General features: G+C 36.6%; 1 protein-coding gene across 1 annotated transcript in view; it reads left to right on the top strand.

The window, feature by feature from the left end:
* The window catches only part of LOC137658883 (probable glutamate receptor), a 54554-nt gene that overhangs the window by 1155 nt on the left and 34665 nt on the right, over nt 1–18734 (top strand). The window contains exons 4-8 of the mRNA XM_068394007.1: nt 1–118; nt 4447–4688; nt 12905–13095; nt 16164–16394; nt 17039–17217. The exon at nt 1–118 is cut by the window's left edge and continues 48 nt beyond it. Of these exons, the coding sequence (XP_068250108.1) occupies nt 1–118; nt 4447–4688; nt 12905–13095; nt 16164–16394; nt 17039–17217 (961 nt within the window). The remainder of the gene's footprint in view (nt 119–4446; nt 4689–12904; nt 13096–16163; nt 16395–17038; nt 17218–18734) is intronic.

Here is an 18734-nt window from a genome sequence, read left to right on the forward strand (position 1 = left end):
AGTGGTTCCCGATTCTTAACTTTTCCCGCAATACCGATGAACCTGCAACTACTGTTACGCCAACTGACTCTTTGGATTATCGCATGCTTACGGCAGTGTCTTCTATCCTTAATTTCACGTAAGTGACCACATTCTTCCGTTACACCAAGTGACTCTCTGGATTATCGCATGCTTACGGCAGTGTCTTCTATCCTTAATTTCACGTGAGTGACCACATTTCAAGTGACTCTCTGGATTATCGCATGCTTACGGCAGTGTCTTCTATCCTTAATTTCACGAAAGTGACCACATTTCAAGTGACTCTCTGGATTATCACATGCTTACGGCAGTGTCTTCTATCCTTAATTTCACGTGAGTGACCACATTGCAAGTGACTCTCTAGATTATCGCATGCTTACGGCAGTGTCTTCTATCCTTAATTTCACGTGAGTGACCACATTTCAAGTGACCCTCTGGATTATTGCATGCTTACGGCAGTGTCTTCTATCCTTAATTTCACGTAAGTGACCACATTTCAAGTGACTCTCTGGACTACCGCATGCTTACGGCAGTGTCTTCTATCCTCAATTTCACGTAAGTGACCATATTCTTCCTGTTATGGACTGACTATATAGATAATTTCAATAATTACAGGATAAGATTGAGAATTAAATGCTATGACAGTAAATTATAAACCAATTCTTCATAAATCAGGCATTTATGCAAAGATTTCAAGCCCAAAATATGTCCACACTTTATTGGGAATGATTATTCATTGATTTTGAGTAATAAAAATACTCTATTTTTTAATATAAAATGCTTTAAACGGTGAAATGCACTTATAAATACTTATGATATTTTTATAGTAATGAATTGACTATTTAACACCTTATCGTTCAAAACTAGTAAATCCCAACTGCCAACTCCATAACATTATCTTCATGTTGGAAGAAATCAGCTCTGAATGTTCATCAAATATTTGTGGTGATAATCAAACATGTAGTGCGCCTATTACATCACAATATAAGTCTTATTTAAACCAGAAGGCACACAAATGGGATGTTTACAGTCCTGCAAGATGTTTACTACATAAACATCATTAACAAATGCAGCCGTTTCAAGTCCACTGCAGGACAAAGGCCTCTGATATATCCTTGTTCATAACTGGGTTTGGCTATTTTTATCACCACGCTGGTCACTGCATATTGGTGATGGTGCAAGATTTGGGTCTGATCTCTCATAGCAAGCCAACCTAGTATGGTTGGCCATGACTAATACAGCTTTGGTGATCACTGTAATACAGATACCCTTTCACCACAATAAGGTATCCCCACTCAGAAAATTAATGCTCTATAAATATATCATCTGCTATAGATAGAATGGTATTATAGTTCTTTATAAATATATTTCAACTATCAATTTGTAATATTACAGCAACTAACACTGTACAACTTTGGTGAATGCAGTACATTTTCTAATTAACAAAATTAAAAAATCTTACTGTTTCGGATTAATGCCTTTAGAATAGAACAAGTCAGTGCTAATTGTATTTTCAATATTCCATGATGAACCAAATTCCTATAGCTCTTGTGAGAATGATGCTCATTTTACATAATAGGTGCTCATGATATTTGACACAGACTCCACTCTAGAGCTTGACTTTCACATGCTTAGATAAAACTAGGGCAAAGCAAAAATCACAGCACTTAACAAGAGCGATGCTAAATGAGGAGTGACGTCATTGGCGTGGGTGGGATTGTGGGTAGCGACGGTCTGTGGTGGACTTGGGACCGCTCTTTTGATTTGGGGGATATTGACGAGGAGATATCTAATTGGTACGAGACCTCTGCATGTGATTTTCACGCCCGTATTACTTATACCGACACCTTTCAGGTGAGTGAGCTGAGTTCACACCTAGCATTCCTATGCAATTTGTTTTCTCTGGTATTATTTAGCAGTTATATACCTTAGAAATGATGCTAAAGGAGCATTTCACTGGGCGGCACAGGTCTCTCGCCCAGAAATAGATTTTTCCTTCGTCAAAATCCCTTTTTAGTTTTAATGGAATTTCTAGAAATTAATGTGTCAATGATACAGTAACTTATGCATTTGCCTAAGACGCTGGCATATCTGAATTTGAACAGTACATGTGACCAGGAGACAACATACGTTGCTTTTCCTAATATCTGGTGTTTAGTATTATCGCCGATATTATTACTCGCTAAGTTACAGCCTTAGTTGGAAAAGCAGGATACTAAAAGCTTAACAGCTCCAACAGAGAATGCAGCCTCAAGCAGAAAGCAAGTAGTGAAAGAACGGATAGATTACTGTATATTTGCGAGACAACAGAAAAACGATAAATCACACAAAGATCAGCAACAATATTAAAAAAGAAAAGTCATTAAATAAACTAATAAACAAGATTATGTTAACCTGTTCAAAAGACAAGTATTAGCAACGAGATTTGAGCTTCCGAAGTTCCACAGATACAACTACAAGATTAGGAAGATCATTCCACAATCTGTCACAGTTGGAAATAAAACTTCTAGAATACTGTGTAGTGTTGAGTTTTATGATGAAGGTGAGACTGTTAGAATTAACTGCACACCTAATACTACATACAGGATGATACAGTCTCGGAAGATCTGAATGAAAAGGATGGTCAGAATTATGAAAAATCTTAGGCAATTAACTGAACGGCAGTGCCTGAGGTTAACAGAAAGATCAAGGATAAGGGATTTAGCAGATTGCAAGTTTATTTCCAACAAATTAAGATGTTACCCAGAAGCTAGAGACCAGACAAGAGAGCAATATTCAAAACATCGTAAAATGAAAGAATTAAAACATTACCTGAAGATAGATTGATCACCAAAAATCTTATAAGACTTTCTCAATATGCCAATTTTTTGCAATTGAAGAAGAAACAAACCAAATATGTTTCTCAAATGTAATATGGCAATCAAGAATCACACCTAGAATTTTAAATAAATTAAAATAGTTGAAGATATTGTCAAAGCAAGGATTTGGATGAGGAGCCAATGACATTGACCTACTCACAATCTTACCTTTAGTTTTAGTAGGGTCCAACTTTCTCCCCCACAATTTTCACCATGCACTAATTTTAGCTAATCTATATTAAGGGATTCAGCAACCAGGTGTCTACATTCAGGAGATGGGAGTGCTGCAACGTGTTATTATCTGTGTATGCAATAGGCTTTTTTATAGTACAAACCACATACCATGTGTATATAGTATGAAAAGTAATAGGCTCCGAACACTACCATATAAACACCAAACATCATATTCCTATAGAAACTATGGTACCTATCAACAACTACTCAGTAGTCAATCACATACAAAATGAATGCTAACAAAAGACCCACTTACTCCCAACTGTTTGTATTTGAAATAAGGGCCTCATGATTAACAAGGTCAAAGGATACACTAAAATCAAGGCCAATCATACGAACTTCTTTAACAAAATCTCGGGATTTCTATATAGGATTGGAAATCATAAGAAGGGCATCAAATGCATCAAGACCTTTTCAAAAGCCAAACTGTATACTAAGGTACAAAGGCCATTCATGAATAGCAGAGGCAAGGGACTTTGACATTGCCCTAGCAAGAAGGACAATGCCCTAGATACTGACCATATATCCATATGATCAGTGCCAAAGCCCTCTCTCCATCAAAGCTGGGACCAGGGAGGGCCCGGCAATGACTGCTGATGACTTAGCAGGTAGACTTAAAGGCTCCCCTAAATGCCCCATCCTTAGCTCACAAGGATGGTAAGGTTGCTGCTACTAAAGGAACCAACGAGTTTCAGCCAGACTCAAACCTTGTCTGGCGATCACCAGTCAGGGATGTTACCACACAAGCCACCCCAACCCAGATGATGACCTTCAGCATACCTAATAAGACATTTTGCCAAGATATTTAGTGTTTAAATAATGTGAGTTATGGAAATAGGGCAATAATCAGCATGGCTAGAGATACCAGACACATTTGTCCAATATAATATTCCAGTATATAGAACATATACAGTCATGTCTACTTCTAACAGGATCTTTTACATTAGATTTCAAAGACATGCATGCTTAATAAGAAGCATTGCTTTTTTCTATTATGTTGGTAGGCTATATTTGAACTTTCAGGGTAAATATAATAAAAAAAAAAGTATGATTTAGGTGATAATGTGAGTTATGGAAATAGGACAGTAATCAGCATTGCCAGAGATACCACAGACACATTTGCCCAATATAATATTTCAGTATATAGCACATATGCAGTCATGTCTGCATCTAACAGGATCTTTTATGTTAAACTTCAAAGACATGCAAGCTTAATGAGATGCATTCCTTTTTTCTATCATATTCTTAGGCTATATTTAAACTTTCAGGGTAAATATTATAAAAAAAAAAGTATGATTTATGTCTTTTATAATAAAAGTACATTTGAATTTGCAAGGTACGAGATGCGTACCCCAATAGACAACCAGTGGGGTATATCTATGAAAAATGGCAGCTGGACGGGCACTGTAGGAACACTGCAACGCCATGAAGCTGACTTTTCGATGCTGCTCTCTTGGATGGCAACAAGAATGGACGCTGTCGACTATTCACGCATCTACATTTCCGAGTCCCTACTGATCGTCACCCTGAAACCCGGGCCACTTCCTCAGATATTCTCAATATTCCGGCCATTTCCAGGTTTCTTTACTATTCTCAATGTTATTTATAATAAACACATTCATATACACATCTCACAAAAAGGACACATACATTAAAATATGAAAAAAGTAGGTTTGATGAAGGAAATCTCATGTTTTAGGGAGGTGCTGTGCAGTCACCATGGACTTTCCTGTGAAAAGCTAAAACAAGGAATCCCATACGAAATAAATACCATGTTATTATTGTCTTTCCTGCTTTAGGGCTAGTGTATCAACGTGCAAGGCATGGAATCAGTGTGTAGAGGGGAGACTTTTTAAGTTCAGGCTCATTTGAACTTGCCACAGCAACTTAGTAGCTGAAAGTCATCTGCTATGAGTGATGTCATGCAAGGTGTCCCAGAAAGGAACCATTGTTCCAGTCTTTGCCAGGGTACTTACATCAAAACAAACTCTCGACCATGACTATCTTTCGACTCTAGAACCAAGATATAAAGTGAATCTCGTCTCTGAAGGGGCTTTTGTTTTGGCTAGAAACAGTAGACCTAGAATCAGGACTAGAAGAATGACCTACGATATTGTAAAGAATTTCCGGTCCCTCTGACTCTAACTCCTGGAGGCTAAAGCTATTAAAATTGTAGCTTTTTAAAAAGCATCTCAAGAAGAATGGTGGAGTAATCTAACCACACCCAAAACTTAAGAAGCCTATCCAGAGATCAAGTAACCACAGAAGTGGATGGAGATTTTCAAGCTAAGTGAAGGACTGGTTGATCTTATTAAACATGTCCGAGTTGAGATCCATGTCAAAGATACACTTGAGAGGTCTGTTAAAATAAATTTATATGACAATACAGTTGATGGCTGGAGCTTCTTCTCAAAGAAGTGGACCCAAAAAGGAAGCCTAGAAGTCCAGGGTTATATGACAGGGTAACTGACTCCGTGGAAAAGCCATCCATGTCTCCACACAGATTGGTAGTCTTGTCGATGAAGCATTCTTGCAGCTCATCAAATGTCAAACTGTGGGCTGAGAAATCTTTCTCAAAAATAAGAGAGAGAAACCACGAGTGTGTGTGAAGGTTCTGGGTGAGCTAGGAGGTAGCACAGGTAATCCGCCTTCCTACTTTCTGATACAGCTGTGCAGACCGAAGAAGGTGTATTCTTGGTCTCAGACGCAGAAACAGTGGATACCATGACCTGTTGGGCCAATGGGGGGCAATTAGCACAGCTGTACCTGAAAAATCCTGATAATATTCAAAACCTACGAAATCAAACTAATAGAAAAACACAAAGACTGGCAAATGTCTGTTCCAATCTAATTCAGAGTATCTTTTGCCAATGCTTGGGAGTTCACAATCAGAGCTATATATAGTGGAAGTTTGTGGTTTTCTTTCGCAGCTAACATGTCTATTTGGAGATCTGAAACTAGTTCCAAACCTCCTGAAAAGTACTGTGGTCCAATATCCATTCTGTATGCAGGACCGTCTCCCTGGATAGGGCATCCTCTGCTATGTTGAGTGAACAAGTCATGTGGCATGGTGAGAGGAACACATTTACTCTCCTGAAGGAACTCCGTAACTTGAAGGGTTACTACAATGAGCATTCCCGAGCAGGATCCCCATCTCTGAGGCAATACTCCACCACCTGGTCGTCTATGAAGATCTTATATGCGAGTTCCTATGTGAACTAATTATCTTTAACATAAGGAAGATTGCCATCAGTTCCAATACATTTGCATACAAGTTGAAAACTGAAGGGACCATTTCCCAAACACAAAGGTCTCCTCTAAATGACCTCCCCAGCCCTATCTGGACACATCTCTAAGAATAATTATGGTAACCGAGGAAGGGACCAATGGGACAGTCCTGGCCAAGCAACTCAGCATCATCCATAACCTGAGAATTCTTTTGCACTGACAGAGTGACTGAGCCCAACAGTCCAGAGACCCTTTCCATGCCATCCTTCTCCACACCTAATTGAGTTGAGGTATTTCATTCTGTTTTTTAACACAGGATCAACTATCGAGGCAAACTAAATTAGGGTCAAAATCTTCTCCAGTTGCCTCTTACAAAAGAAATAGCTCAAAACCAAGGCTTAGACCCTGTTTAGAATTTTTTGTTGAGATGCTTTTGTAAGGCTTGTGTAGCTTTCACCATATTCCATTGGAACCTCACTACCACTGAATGCCCTTCTTGAAATTAGATTTGTCTTTGCGAAGTTGATAAAAAACCAAATGTCCTGAAAAATCTGCTAAACCTCATTGTGTATTTGAGGCATAATTCATTTGTCTCTGCCCAAATCATCCAATCATCTAAATAGGCAATGATCTGAACGACCTGTAACCTCAGGAGTTTGAGCACTACTTTACTAGTTTTACAAACATTTCTGGGGCAATATTGAGTCCAAATGGCACTGCTTTGAACCTGTACACCTAGCCTAATAAGACTTGTGGAATGGAGACTAGTGGAGGGTGTTTGCTATCCATGACCAACTGAGACCCATTGGAACTAAACTTATGCTCACTTGAGAAAAGAACCAACACTCCTGAAACCATGGAGATGACCCCTATCCCAAAGCTCCTCATCGATGAGATCCTCTGCCTATATTTGGTTTACTAGATCTCCTGTTTCCCTGAAATATTCCAATGGCCTCCTCTTACCCTAAAATCAAAGTTTAGCTGGTCCTGGGACAAGGCCTCACCTATGAAGGAGTAATATTGCTGTTCTCATTCTCTTCAATAAAACTTTGATACAGGAAGAGGCCTCTTTGTGGGATATCTTTCAAGCCTGCTACTGGATCTTACATTGTTTAGACTATGAATAAAAGCTTCTTATCTTTAAGGAAAGGCTGAAAACCTTTCCTCCATTCTCCGGAAGTGACATGGCCATTCCTTCTGCTTTGCTATGTCCACAAGGGATTGGGGGAATAGCCCCTTGCATGATGGAATACTTTACAACAGTTTCCTTTACCTCCTATTTATGACACCAAAAGCCACCAAAATGTGGCGCTATGCCCAACCTCAAACTTTACCATGATAAAGTTAAGCAGACCTTCATAGAAGGGCTTACACACTACTTGGGCTATCATCTGGGATCTCATTATAGGCCCCACTTACAAGGAACACACGGCAGGCACCAAAATGAACAAGGTCTGTCTGGCACTAAATTCCACAATTTGAAGGTGATATGGGACCAAAAGAAAATGGTCCCCCAATTGATTGTTTCCAACCTGAGCGTCCAACTTCTTGGTAAGGAAGACTTCACGAAGCCCTCTTATTTACGGGAATCCTTCAAGTTCTTCAGGTACACTCACAGAAGGGACTACACTCTTTGAACAAGGTAATACCACCTTTAAGCAGTAACTCCCTCAAAAAAGGGCATTTTCTGGCCAGGCACTGTCATTACGACCATTAAAGCATCAAGCAAACTGTGGTCGTGAGGAAAACCTAGAGAGTCTAATATTGCTTTTACTGAGGTATTGAAAGCAGCCTTGTATGGCATTAGAACAATCTCCTTCAGGGATATGTGGGAACATGCCCTAAGAGATTAATCTTGAATCTCCACCTTGAGTCTGGATATGCGGCCAGTTTTCAAACTCAAACGTTATCAAATGGCAAATCTGTATATTTACACCAAAAAACATTTTACTCGGGCCACAATACAAATACATTCCATTTCATGATTGCAAAGGGTTACCTACCAAATCCCTCTCCTCAACATCCATGGCAGAAGCCCCACTACCAAGCCTTCAATACTTTAAACTGAAGGAAAAACTTCCACTGAACCCTTCCTTGGAAGCTGGTATCCCGAAGGCCTGGCAACAGCTAAATTCTTAACACCAGAGAGAATAGCCTCAATTGGAGTCTTCCTTGGAAGCTGAAAACCCAAAGGTCAAGCCACGGCAGAATCCAAATGGTTGGAAGAAAGAACTCCCATAGGAACCTTCCTTAGAAGCTGGTAACTTGAAGGCCCAGCTAGAGCTGCAACCCTAGGCTAGGACATGAAGGAATCAGAAGACAGGTCAACAATACCTGACCATAATGAGAGAGGATCAATGTCTATACTATTCTAACTATCAGCAGGTGTACCAAATCCAAGCAGACTGGGCACCGAATTAGGAAGTGAAGTGGTCCTCGAGATATCCCCAGAGATCCTTAAAGGATGGCTTCCTCTTCTGAGGTTGAGGAGTCTAGGTCATCTATGGATCCAAGGTCAACAACATGGATAAGGCCTGGTCAACTAGGCCCCATTTACAAAACCCCTAACTTCTGAAATTGGGTTATCAAGACTAATGAGATCTCCAAGCTCCTTGCAGGCCCTGCAATCTTACAAAGTCCTTTCACCCACGTAGATTGGCGGACAACTGCCTTAGCTTTTAGGTGTTCTGCCTCAGGCTCCAAATTCTGAGAGGAATGATCCACTCCAAACAAATGAAACATTTCCCAAAGCTCAAAGCTCAGCACCAATCAATAGAAATATCCCAATGCAAGCAGCAACACCAAGATCTGTGCCATCGATGGCTCCAGGCCCGCTCACGCTGAGTCCCTTTGATGCTCACTGCTGCAACCCTTCTACTCACCCGTGACCCCATTCGGGTTACCCGAGTTATCATATCCAACCAGGATACCTCTTGGTTAATGACACTTTTGCAATAAAAAGGCTTTAAATGAAAAACACTAATTATAAACGCTCCTGGAAGGGGTTAGGAAGTCTCCCCACCCTTTCCTATAATAACCACCAAACTAAGAGAGATATGCTCACAACACAATTACCCTCTTATTTAAGATATTCACTTCAATAAGACAGGTGACCAGCCATCCTAGCCAAATATCAAATAACCTCATGGTTTAGCAAACTAAAGGTTATGAGAACTACTCAAATTAGCCTACCCACCCTTAAAATAGGAAGTCACTTAATATATGATTCCATGATACCTCTTTTCTCTCCCTCCAATACCCATACCAGATGAATAATGAAGGACAATTACCTTAAAGAATAAATGACTGACTGTCAGCACCCTCATAATTATATACCCATTTGTAGGAAGATGGGAACATCACCCTTAAAACATCATGTACTCCAATACAATCATGTACAGTGTACGGGAATACCATCTAAAAATAAATTTTAATGAACAGCTGTAATACAGCTGAATGAGTAGACTAATCTTGCCTCATCCTCAACACTTAGGTTTTAACTGATAGGCTAATGAACACTCGATCAGGATTCAACTGACGTTAAGCTAGAAACTGACTAAAAGTAATATTTAAATTTATCCCATATGGACGGCCTTCAATAAGGCTATGCTAGCCTGGCCCAGGTGTAAACACCTGAAATTAACCTTCAATCGCAATCCATAACAAAGTAATAATTGGAACTCATTGACAATGAAATGAAGTTCCCAAAATGGCAAGGCAAGCAACAACACCCCTTTTACGTTACTGAGACAAAATATATAAAAGTACATCTGAACTAATAGGAAACAACACGGTAACATCTGGAGGCAGGATACAAACACAATCAATTGATTACTGGAGCTTAAAAAGCATACTTACGTACAAATAACCAAGTCATGAAAGGAAGAAAAAACCTGAATACGGTTACTTATCTTAATAATGTTCTTGAAGTGATTGATCACACAGAGATGCATTGTCTATCATTTAATGGGAAAAGCTTGAGGGATTGCAGTAATGTTGGTAGGCTAGCAGGGACTGGAGCGATGGCTCCTTTCCGGGACGCCGTACATGATACTGTATCATTCATAGGAATCATAGCAGACGACTTTCAGCTACTGAGGTGCTGTGACAGGTTCATATGAGCTTGAACTAATGAGGTTTCCCCAATAAACACCGGGTCTGTGCCTTGCATGTTGATACATTAGCCCTTTTGTATTTATGTTGCATTCAATTCTCTGTTCTAGTCTTTCACAGTAAAGTCCTTGAAGACCATAAAGCACTTTTAACACTCGAAAAGGTACAAAAAATAAGGGTAAAATTATAACATTTATGTACATCTACATTAAAAAACTGTATCCACATATATTACATACATATTACATATATAAATGTATACATATATGCATATATACAGTATACGTATATACACAGTCCTCAATGAACGAACACAATGGGGACTGAGAGGTTGTTCGTAGCTTAATTGAAATTCTCTAGTATACTCCATCATTACAAAGTCCACATCACTCTTCAAAGTGGACATTTGGTGGCGCTCCCTTTATGAATGGTCTCTAATAGCAGAATGGGGTGGTTTTGCCATATAATTACCTCTTCTAGGCAAACGGCCGAAGTGCTCAGACAATCTTGCTCGGTAATGCTTTCCCTTTTCCCAATATATGATACATTACAGCAATCACTTATGTTTATACATAACACCTGAACAAAGATCACCTGAGACCTGATCTTTAAACTTATAAGATTTATTTATTGCATTTGAGGGGGAAAATAAGATCTTCAAGGATACCTGTGGATAAAATTCAAGTATAATTCTACTGCAGAGATTTCTTGTCTTAAAACTGTGGGACCCTAAATATAAGAATATATTTTTTCGAGAAACGTTTGGTTGCTTTTCATATGGCGGTAGCATAAGTATGTTTAGCATTTTCCCTATGTAAGTATCAGTAAACTTATATGGAAATCCATTACTGTAAAGTAATTTTTTCACATACATTAGTTCTTTATGAATGTTGAGGTAATCAGAACAAAGGTTATACCCTCTATAAGTGATAGTGCAAACAAGGTTTCTTTTATATTGTAAAGGAATTAAAGAGGTGAATTACTTTTCAGAAAGTGACATATCACATTTCATAATCTCATTTTGTTTACCAAAAGCTCTCCATCCCATGCTTCTTTTCTTTTTGGTCTCATGTCCTGGGAAAACATTTCCTGTCTTTCCTAAGTATGTATATCTATCATCAATCTCTAGGCGTTAATCCATAACCCTTATTTGTTGTCTCTCTGCATTTTCATTGAACACTATCTTAGTTTCACTTCTATTCACTTTCAGTCCTACATTTCTGCTTTCTCTATTCAAATCTTTCATCTTTTGCGATTCCTCCCATTATTCACTTAACAACTATGTCATGTGCAAATTCTATATTGTTAAGGTATTACCCATTAATATCAATTCCTAATTTCCCCAAAATATTAATCCCTAATTTTTCCAATTCAAATTCCTGAAAATTTCTTCTAGGCACATTGTGAAATATTCAGGATATGTGGTCTCCCTGTCTAACTCCTTTCTCAATCGGGATTTTGTCAATATAGGTAGTTTTATGGTATGCTGTACTTCTTGTATAGATATATTCAATTGTTAAACATACGATTCATTTAGGGCTTTCATTACTGCTAAAGTTTTGACAGAATCAAAAGCTTTCTCATAGTCTATAAATGCCATACATAGAGGTTTGTCATTCTCTGTTGATTTCTCCATTTGCTGTCTAATTACATTGACATTGACATGAATCAGTTGTCGTTATATTTGCTTCTAGATCCTGCCTGCTATCTTTGGTGATTAATATATATATATATATATATATATATATATATATATATATATATATATATATATATATATATATATATAAATATAAATATAAATATATATATATATATATATATATATATATATAAATATAAATATAAATATATATATATATATATATATATATATATATATGTATATATATATATATATATATATATATATATATATATATATATATATATATATATACAGTATATATATATATATATATATATATATATATATATATATATATATATATATATATATACAGTATATATATAAATATATATATATATAGATATATATATATATATATATATATATATATATATATATATACAGTATATATATATATATATATATATATATATATATATATATATATATATATAAATATATATATATATATATATATATATATATATATATATATATAGTTTGTATAAATTTCCAGTCGCTGTTTATGAATTTACTATTTTCTTGATAAAAACTTTGTATACCGTGTATGTAGGTATGTACAGATATATTTAATACATGTATATATATATATATATATATATATATATATATATATATATATATATATATATATATACTGTATATATATGTATATATACATATATATATACTGTATATATATATATATATATATATATATATATATATATATATATATATATATGCATACAGTATATAAACACATACATGAATCTCCCTTTAGGTGAACTATGGGTTGCAATAGTGATTGCTAGCTCAGTAGCTGGCGTTGTACTGTGGCTGCTTCAAAAGTTATGGAATAAAATATTCAAAGGGAAGATTTTGAGACTAAGCACAGCCATGCTCTACTCTTGGGGCATCCTGCTGGACGATCCACCGATGAACAGCAGTTTACCAACAAACGTAACATTCCAGGTAAAGGAAAGACTGATCTGTTAACCCTTTAACCCCCAGGCTATTTGGAAATTTCCAACCCTCAACCCCCAGGGGGTTATTTTTTTCCCAGCACATTTTGCAGTATATTTTTTTTAAATTGCTCTAACAGCCTTAATTTTTGTCATAGAGAGGTCAGGTTGGTCTCATTCTCTTGGAAAATGCCTGAATTTTTAAAAAAAAATTATCAAAAATATGAAAAAAAAACATTTTTATAGCATTTTTTTTGCAAGGACGTACTGGTACGTCCATGGGGGTAAAGGGATGGCTTTTGTGAAACGTACCAGTACGTCCTTTGGGGGTAAAAGGGTTAAAGTACACATTTTAACATTTTTACTTCTGCCCTTCACATTTCACATGGCCAAACTTCTTTAAAACTGTTCTATCTAATTTCTCTTCCTATTGTTTTGTTAGTTTTTTATAATTTATATAGGAAATATTTATTTCAATATTGTTACTCTTCTTAAAATACTTTTTAATTGTTAATTACTTCATTTTTTCATCGTTTCCTTTCCTCACTAGGCTATTTTCCCTGTTGGAGCCCTTGGGCTTATACTTTTTATAATTCATAAAGGAAATATTTATTTCAATATTGTTACTCTTCTTAAAATATTTTATTTTAATTGTTAATTACTTAATTTTTTTCCATTGCTTCCTTTCCTCACTGGGTTATTTTCCCTGTTGGAGCCCTTGGGGTTATACTTTTTATAATTTATATAGGAAATATTTCAATATTGTTACTCTTCTTAAAATATTTTATTTTAATTGTTAATTACTTAATTTTTTTCATCATTTCCTTTCCTCACTGAGCTATTTTCCCTGTTGGAGCCCCTGGGCGTATAGCATCCTGCTTTTCCAACTAGAGTTGTAGCTTAGCAAGTAATAATAATAATAATAATAATAATAATAATAATAATAATAATAATAACAACTATTTTCCCAGATGAAAGAAATGCTGTTTTTACACACATCGTGTTGGAAGTATTTTTATTTAATGGGGTAAAGACAATGAGATAAAGGGAGTGAAGACTATGTCTCATGAATTGGATTGAATATAGAAATTTGGGCCATATGATCCAGCACTGGGGCATGGGAGGCCAATCAACACAACGTGGAACTGACGGAATACCAACAGGTTCACTAAGTTACAAAGAATTTGAAAGAAAAGTAATGGGAACGGAAGTATAGTAAAATGCTAAAGAGTGGGTGCAGTTAGGTACAGAAGGGATGTTGCAAAGTTCCATTAGTAATGCTCACATTGTACTATGTGATGTGTGCTGACAGCACTCACCCTCTATGAGAATGATTTTTCATATGCAGCATAAATTTTCATTCTTGACATAAGAAATTGTTCTCCTGAGGTTGATTAGGATAAAATTCTCTATTTTGTTATTAAGTAAGTATTGGTAATGTGCTCACTTTATGCACAAAATTATCCTCTATAAAAAAACAAAGAATAACAAAGCACATATTTTTTCAGGCTATGACACTATTTAAAAAAATATGAAGAACAAGTTACATATTGAATACTGAGAAAACATTTTCCCTCAATAGATGATCGTATACCTGATACTTGACTGAAGCAGGTGAGTAGCTCACTTTACAAGAAAAAAGATGAAATCTAATTTAGATGCGAATTGTAAATTGACTTTTCTTTTCCCCTCATTAGTCTACCATAGCGTAAACATTTTAAGATGACGATATTAAAACTTGTAAAGAAAAAAAAACAAGATACGTCTCACCATACATCAGGTTAATTTTTGCCGTAGTGCTACTTTCATATTTACAAATTTTCAGGGTATCTTTTCCTCACCACTTCAAATTACATGCTAATTCCATTAGGTATTATCAGCATTTTGTATTTGCGTCTCATCAAAATCTTCTTGGCACATTTTACAGCTGGCCTTATCTCTGATGCATACAGTAGTACAAGCCATATCCATATAAATCTTTTTTTTGTTTACTAATAGGATACTTTTTCTACCAATATACAAAAAGAGTAACGAGTTCTTCTACAGCAATAAAGTGTCCGTCCTCTTTTCTCTTACGTATTTTCTCTACTTGAACATTTTGGGAATTGACTATTCCTTCTCCCATTTATAGTTTGTAATCTTAAGTACATCCAGTGACACAATCAGCTACATTCAAAGCCTTATGTTGATTGTATTTGTATCAGCAAAATCCAAATGGCCACTTTATTAACGGTACTTCTTCCTTTTACTAATCTTGGCACCACAATCTTTAGTTTCATACTGATCTTGAAATCTTCATACTGATATTGAAGACTTTCTCATAATTCAACTCTCATCTTCTAACATTTTTAAGACCTCTCTGATTAAATCAACTTAATTAGCAGTAACCTGGAACTTATCGCTCAAAACTGATTGGTGGTGTTTACCATTACTAGGATAAGCAATAAAGGACTAGCTTTTGATCTCTGATGGGTACTAACGTCCCTCTTAGATGCTTCTCAAATACCTTGTCTTACTCTCACTCTGCATCTTTTCTTATGGTACTGTAACATCTCTATCTGAACTTGTCTTTCTGGCAACCTCATCTTTCATAAGGTCCAAGTACTTACTCTTCTTAGTACCCTTCTAAACGGCTTCTCAAAATATACAAAAATCTGTTATATTTTCTTCATTTCATGGCACTTTAGTTAACCCTTTTACCCCTGGGCTATTTGGAAATTTCCAACCCTTAACCCCCAAGGGGTTATTTTTATCCCATCACATTTTGCAGTATACTTTTTTTAAATTGCTCTAACAGGCTTAATTTTTGTCATAGAGAGGTCAGGTTGGTCTCATTCTCTTGGAAAATGCCTGAATTTTCTCAAGAAATTATCAAAAATATGAAAAAAAAAATCTTATAGCATTTTTTTGCAAGGACGTACCGGTACATCCATGGGGGCACAGGGATGGCTTTTGTGAAACATACAAGTACGTCCTTTGGGGGTAAAAGGGTTAACTTATCCTAAATTTTTCTTTTTTAGTTAGGTTCTTTGGCATAAAACCAAGCAAACACTTGTTCATTTAACATTTAAATTGCAGGTTATAATTGGATTTTGGTGGGTGTTCTGCATATTAATCACAACAGCATATCGCTCATCGCTGATAGCCTACCTCTCGGTTCCTGAAAAGTCTTCCACGATAGACACGTTGGAGCAGTTACTCGGGACAAGTGGCTTTACATGGGGAATGGAGGAGACATACGGCATTGAATGGGAGTGGTTTAAAGAGAGTACGATTCCAACGGTACAGAAGGTCTATGAACGTATACTGGTAAGATACTGCACGAGACAATCAATATTCACACTTATTGTGCTTTCTCCTTTCACTCAATTTCAATCTTATATTGACTCTGTGTCTAATTTAGAATATTAAGCTCATAATCATTAAGCTTTCTATTCTATAGATGATTTTTTTTAAACGGATTCAAATGCAGTGTATTTTATCAATGACTAATCCCTAACTCCCTTCTCTAATATTTTAGTTTTTCAATACTGGCCAGTCTAATTCATCATCTTATTACTTATAGTCCATTTCTTTTAGCGATGCATATTTGCACCGACTCGCGGCGGTGCCCTTTTAGCTCGGAAAAGTTTCCTGATCGGTGATTGGTTAGAATTATCTTGTCCAACCAATCAGCGATCCGGAAACTTATCCGAGCTAAAAGGACACCGCTGCGAGTCGGTGCAAATATACATCGCTAAAAGAAATGGACTATAGTGCTACAATGTAGACTCTAGGAATAGTTTTAGGCACATCTCTACTAGTTTTGAGAAAAGATAGCCCCTCCATCACTTCAACATAGTTAAACTATAATGGAATCCAAGGTTTGATAGGAATGATTATATGGCTACAATCTGGCACTTCCTAAATGTTATCTAAATGTCCATTTTCTTTTTATCTTTGGTAAAACACAGCCTTTGACCCCTGAAGAGCAATTGGCAAGAGTTCTGAAAGGTCACCACGCATTCTTGACATGGAAGTACTACATTAAAGCTATCATTCTCTCTTCGTACACTGACTCACGAGGTTACACCCCACTCCACACAGGCAGAGCTGAATATATCAATTATGGGGGATATGGTTGGGGCTTCAGGTGAGATAAAATCAAATAACTGACAAATGGTAAATCACAAACCAATTTTTTGCACTATATGCCAGAAATTATGGTTTTGACTTTTTGGAAGCTACAGTAGCTGTTATGAATTCATAGGGCAACTAACTAGTTCTTAAAATAAAAGATACTCCTTTTGATACTCAAAATTCATAGTAATTCCTTCAAAGAAACTTGAAAAATTTTATTTTGATAATAAAATAATTTTTGAATATACTTACCCGGTGATTATATAAGCTGCAGCTCTGCTGCTCGACAGAAAACTCTACGGAAAAAATCCACCAGCGATCGCTATGCAGGTAGAGGGTGTACTTCAACAGCGCCATCTGTCGTGCAGGTACTCAGTACTCATTGTAAACAAAGAACTCAATTTTCTCCTTGGTCCACTGCGTCTCTATTGGGGAGGAAGGGAGGGTCCTTTAATATATAATCACCGGGTAAGTATATTCAAAAATTTATTTTATTATCAAAATAACATTTTTCAATATTTAACTTAACCGGTGATTATATGAGCTGATTCACACCCAGGGGGGTGGGTAGAGACCAGCAATAAATGTTTACATTATTATGAGCTAAGGATTTTTTATTTCATTTTAGAAGTTATTCAAAATAACAAACATAAAATAAATAAGTACCTGGTAAGGAAGTCGACTTGAACAATTACTCTGCCTTTTTAAGTACGTCTTCCTTACGGAGCCTCGCGATCCTCTTAGGATGCTGAGCGACCCCTAGGATCTGAAGTATGAAGGGTTGCAACCCATACCACAGGACCTCATCAAAACCTCTAATCTAGGCGCTTCTCAAGAAAAGAATTTGACCACCCGCCAAATCAACCAGGATGCGAAAGGCTTCTTAGCCTTCCGGACAACCCAAAAACAACAATAAAAACATTTCAAGAGAAAGATTAAAAAGGTTATGGAATTAGGGGATTGTAGTGGTTGAGCCCTAGCCCTCACCCACTACTGCACTCGCTGCTACGAATGGTCCCAGGGTGTAGCAGTTCTCGTAAAGAGACTGGACAACTTTAAGATAAAAAGACGCGAACACTGACTTGCTTCTCCAATAGGTTGCGTCCATTATACTTCGCAGAGATCTATTTTGTTTAAAGGCCACTGAAGTTGCGACAGCTCTAACTTCATGTGTCCTTACCTTCAGCAAAGCTTGGTCTTCCTCACTCAGATGGGAATGAGCTTCTCGTATTAACAGTCTGATAAAATAGGATAAAGCATTCTTTGACATAGGCAAAGATGGTTTCTTAACTGAACACCATAAAGCTTCTGACTGTCCTCGTAAAGGTTTAGTTCGTCTTAAATAGAACTTAAGAGCTCTCACAGGGCATAAGACTCTTTCTAGTTCATTTCCAACCATATTTGATAGGCTTGGAATATCGAACGATTTCGGCCAAGGACGAGAAGGTAGCTCGTTTTTGGCTAGAAAACCAAGTTGTAAAGAACATGTAGCCGTTTCAGATGAAAATCCGATGTTCCTGCTGAAGGCGT

This window comes from Palaemon carinicauda, chromosome 19 (genome assembly GCF_036898095.1).
Source record: "Palaemon carinicauda isolate YSFRI2023 chromosome 19, ASM3689809v2, whole genome shotgun sequence".
NCBI lineage: Eukaryota > Metazoa > Arthropoda > Malacostraca > Decapoda > Palaemonidae > Palaemon > Palaemon carinicauda.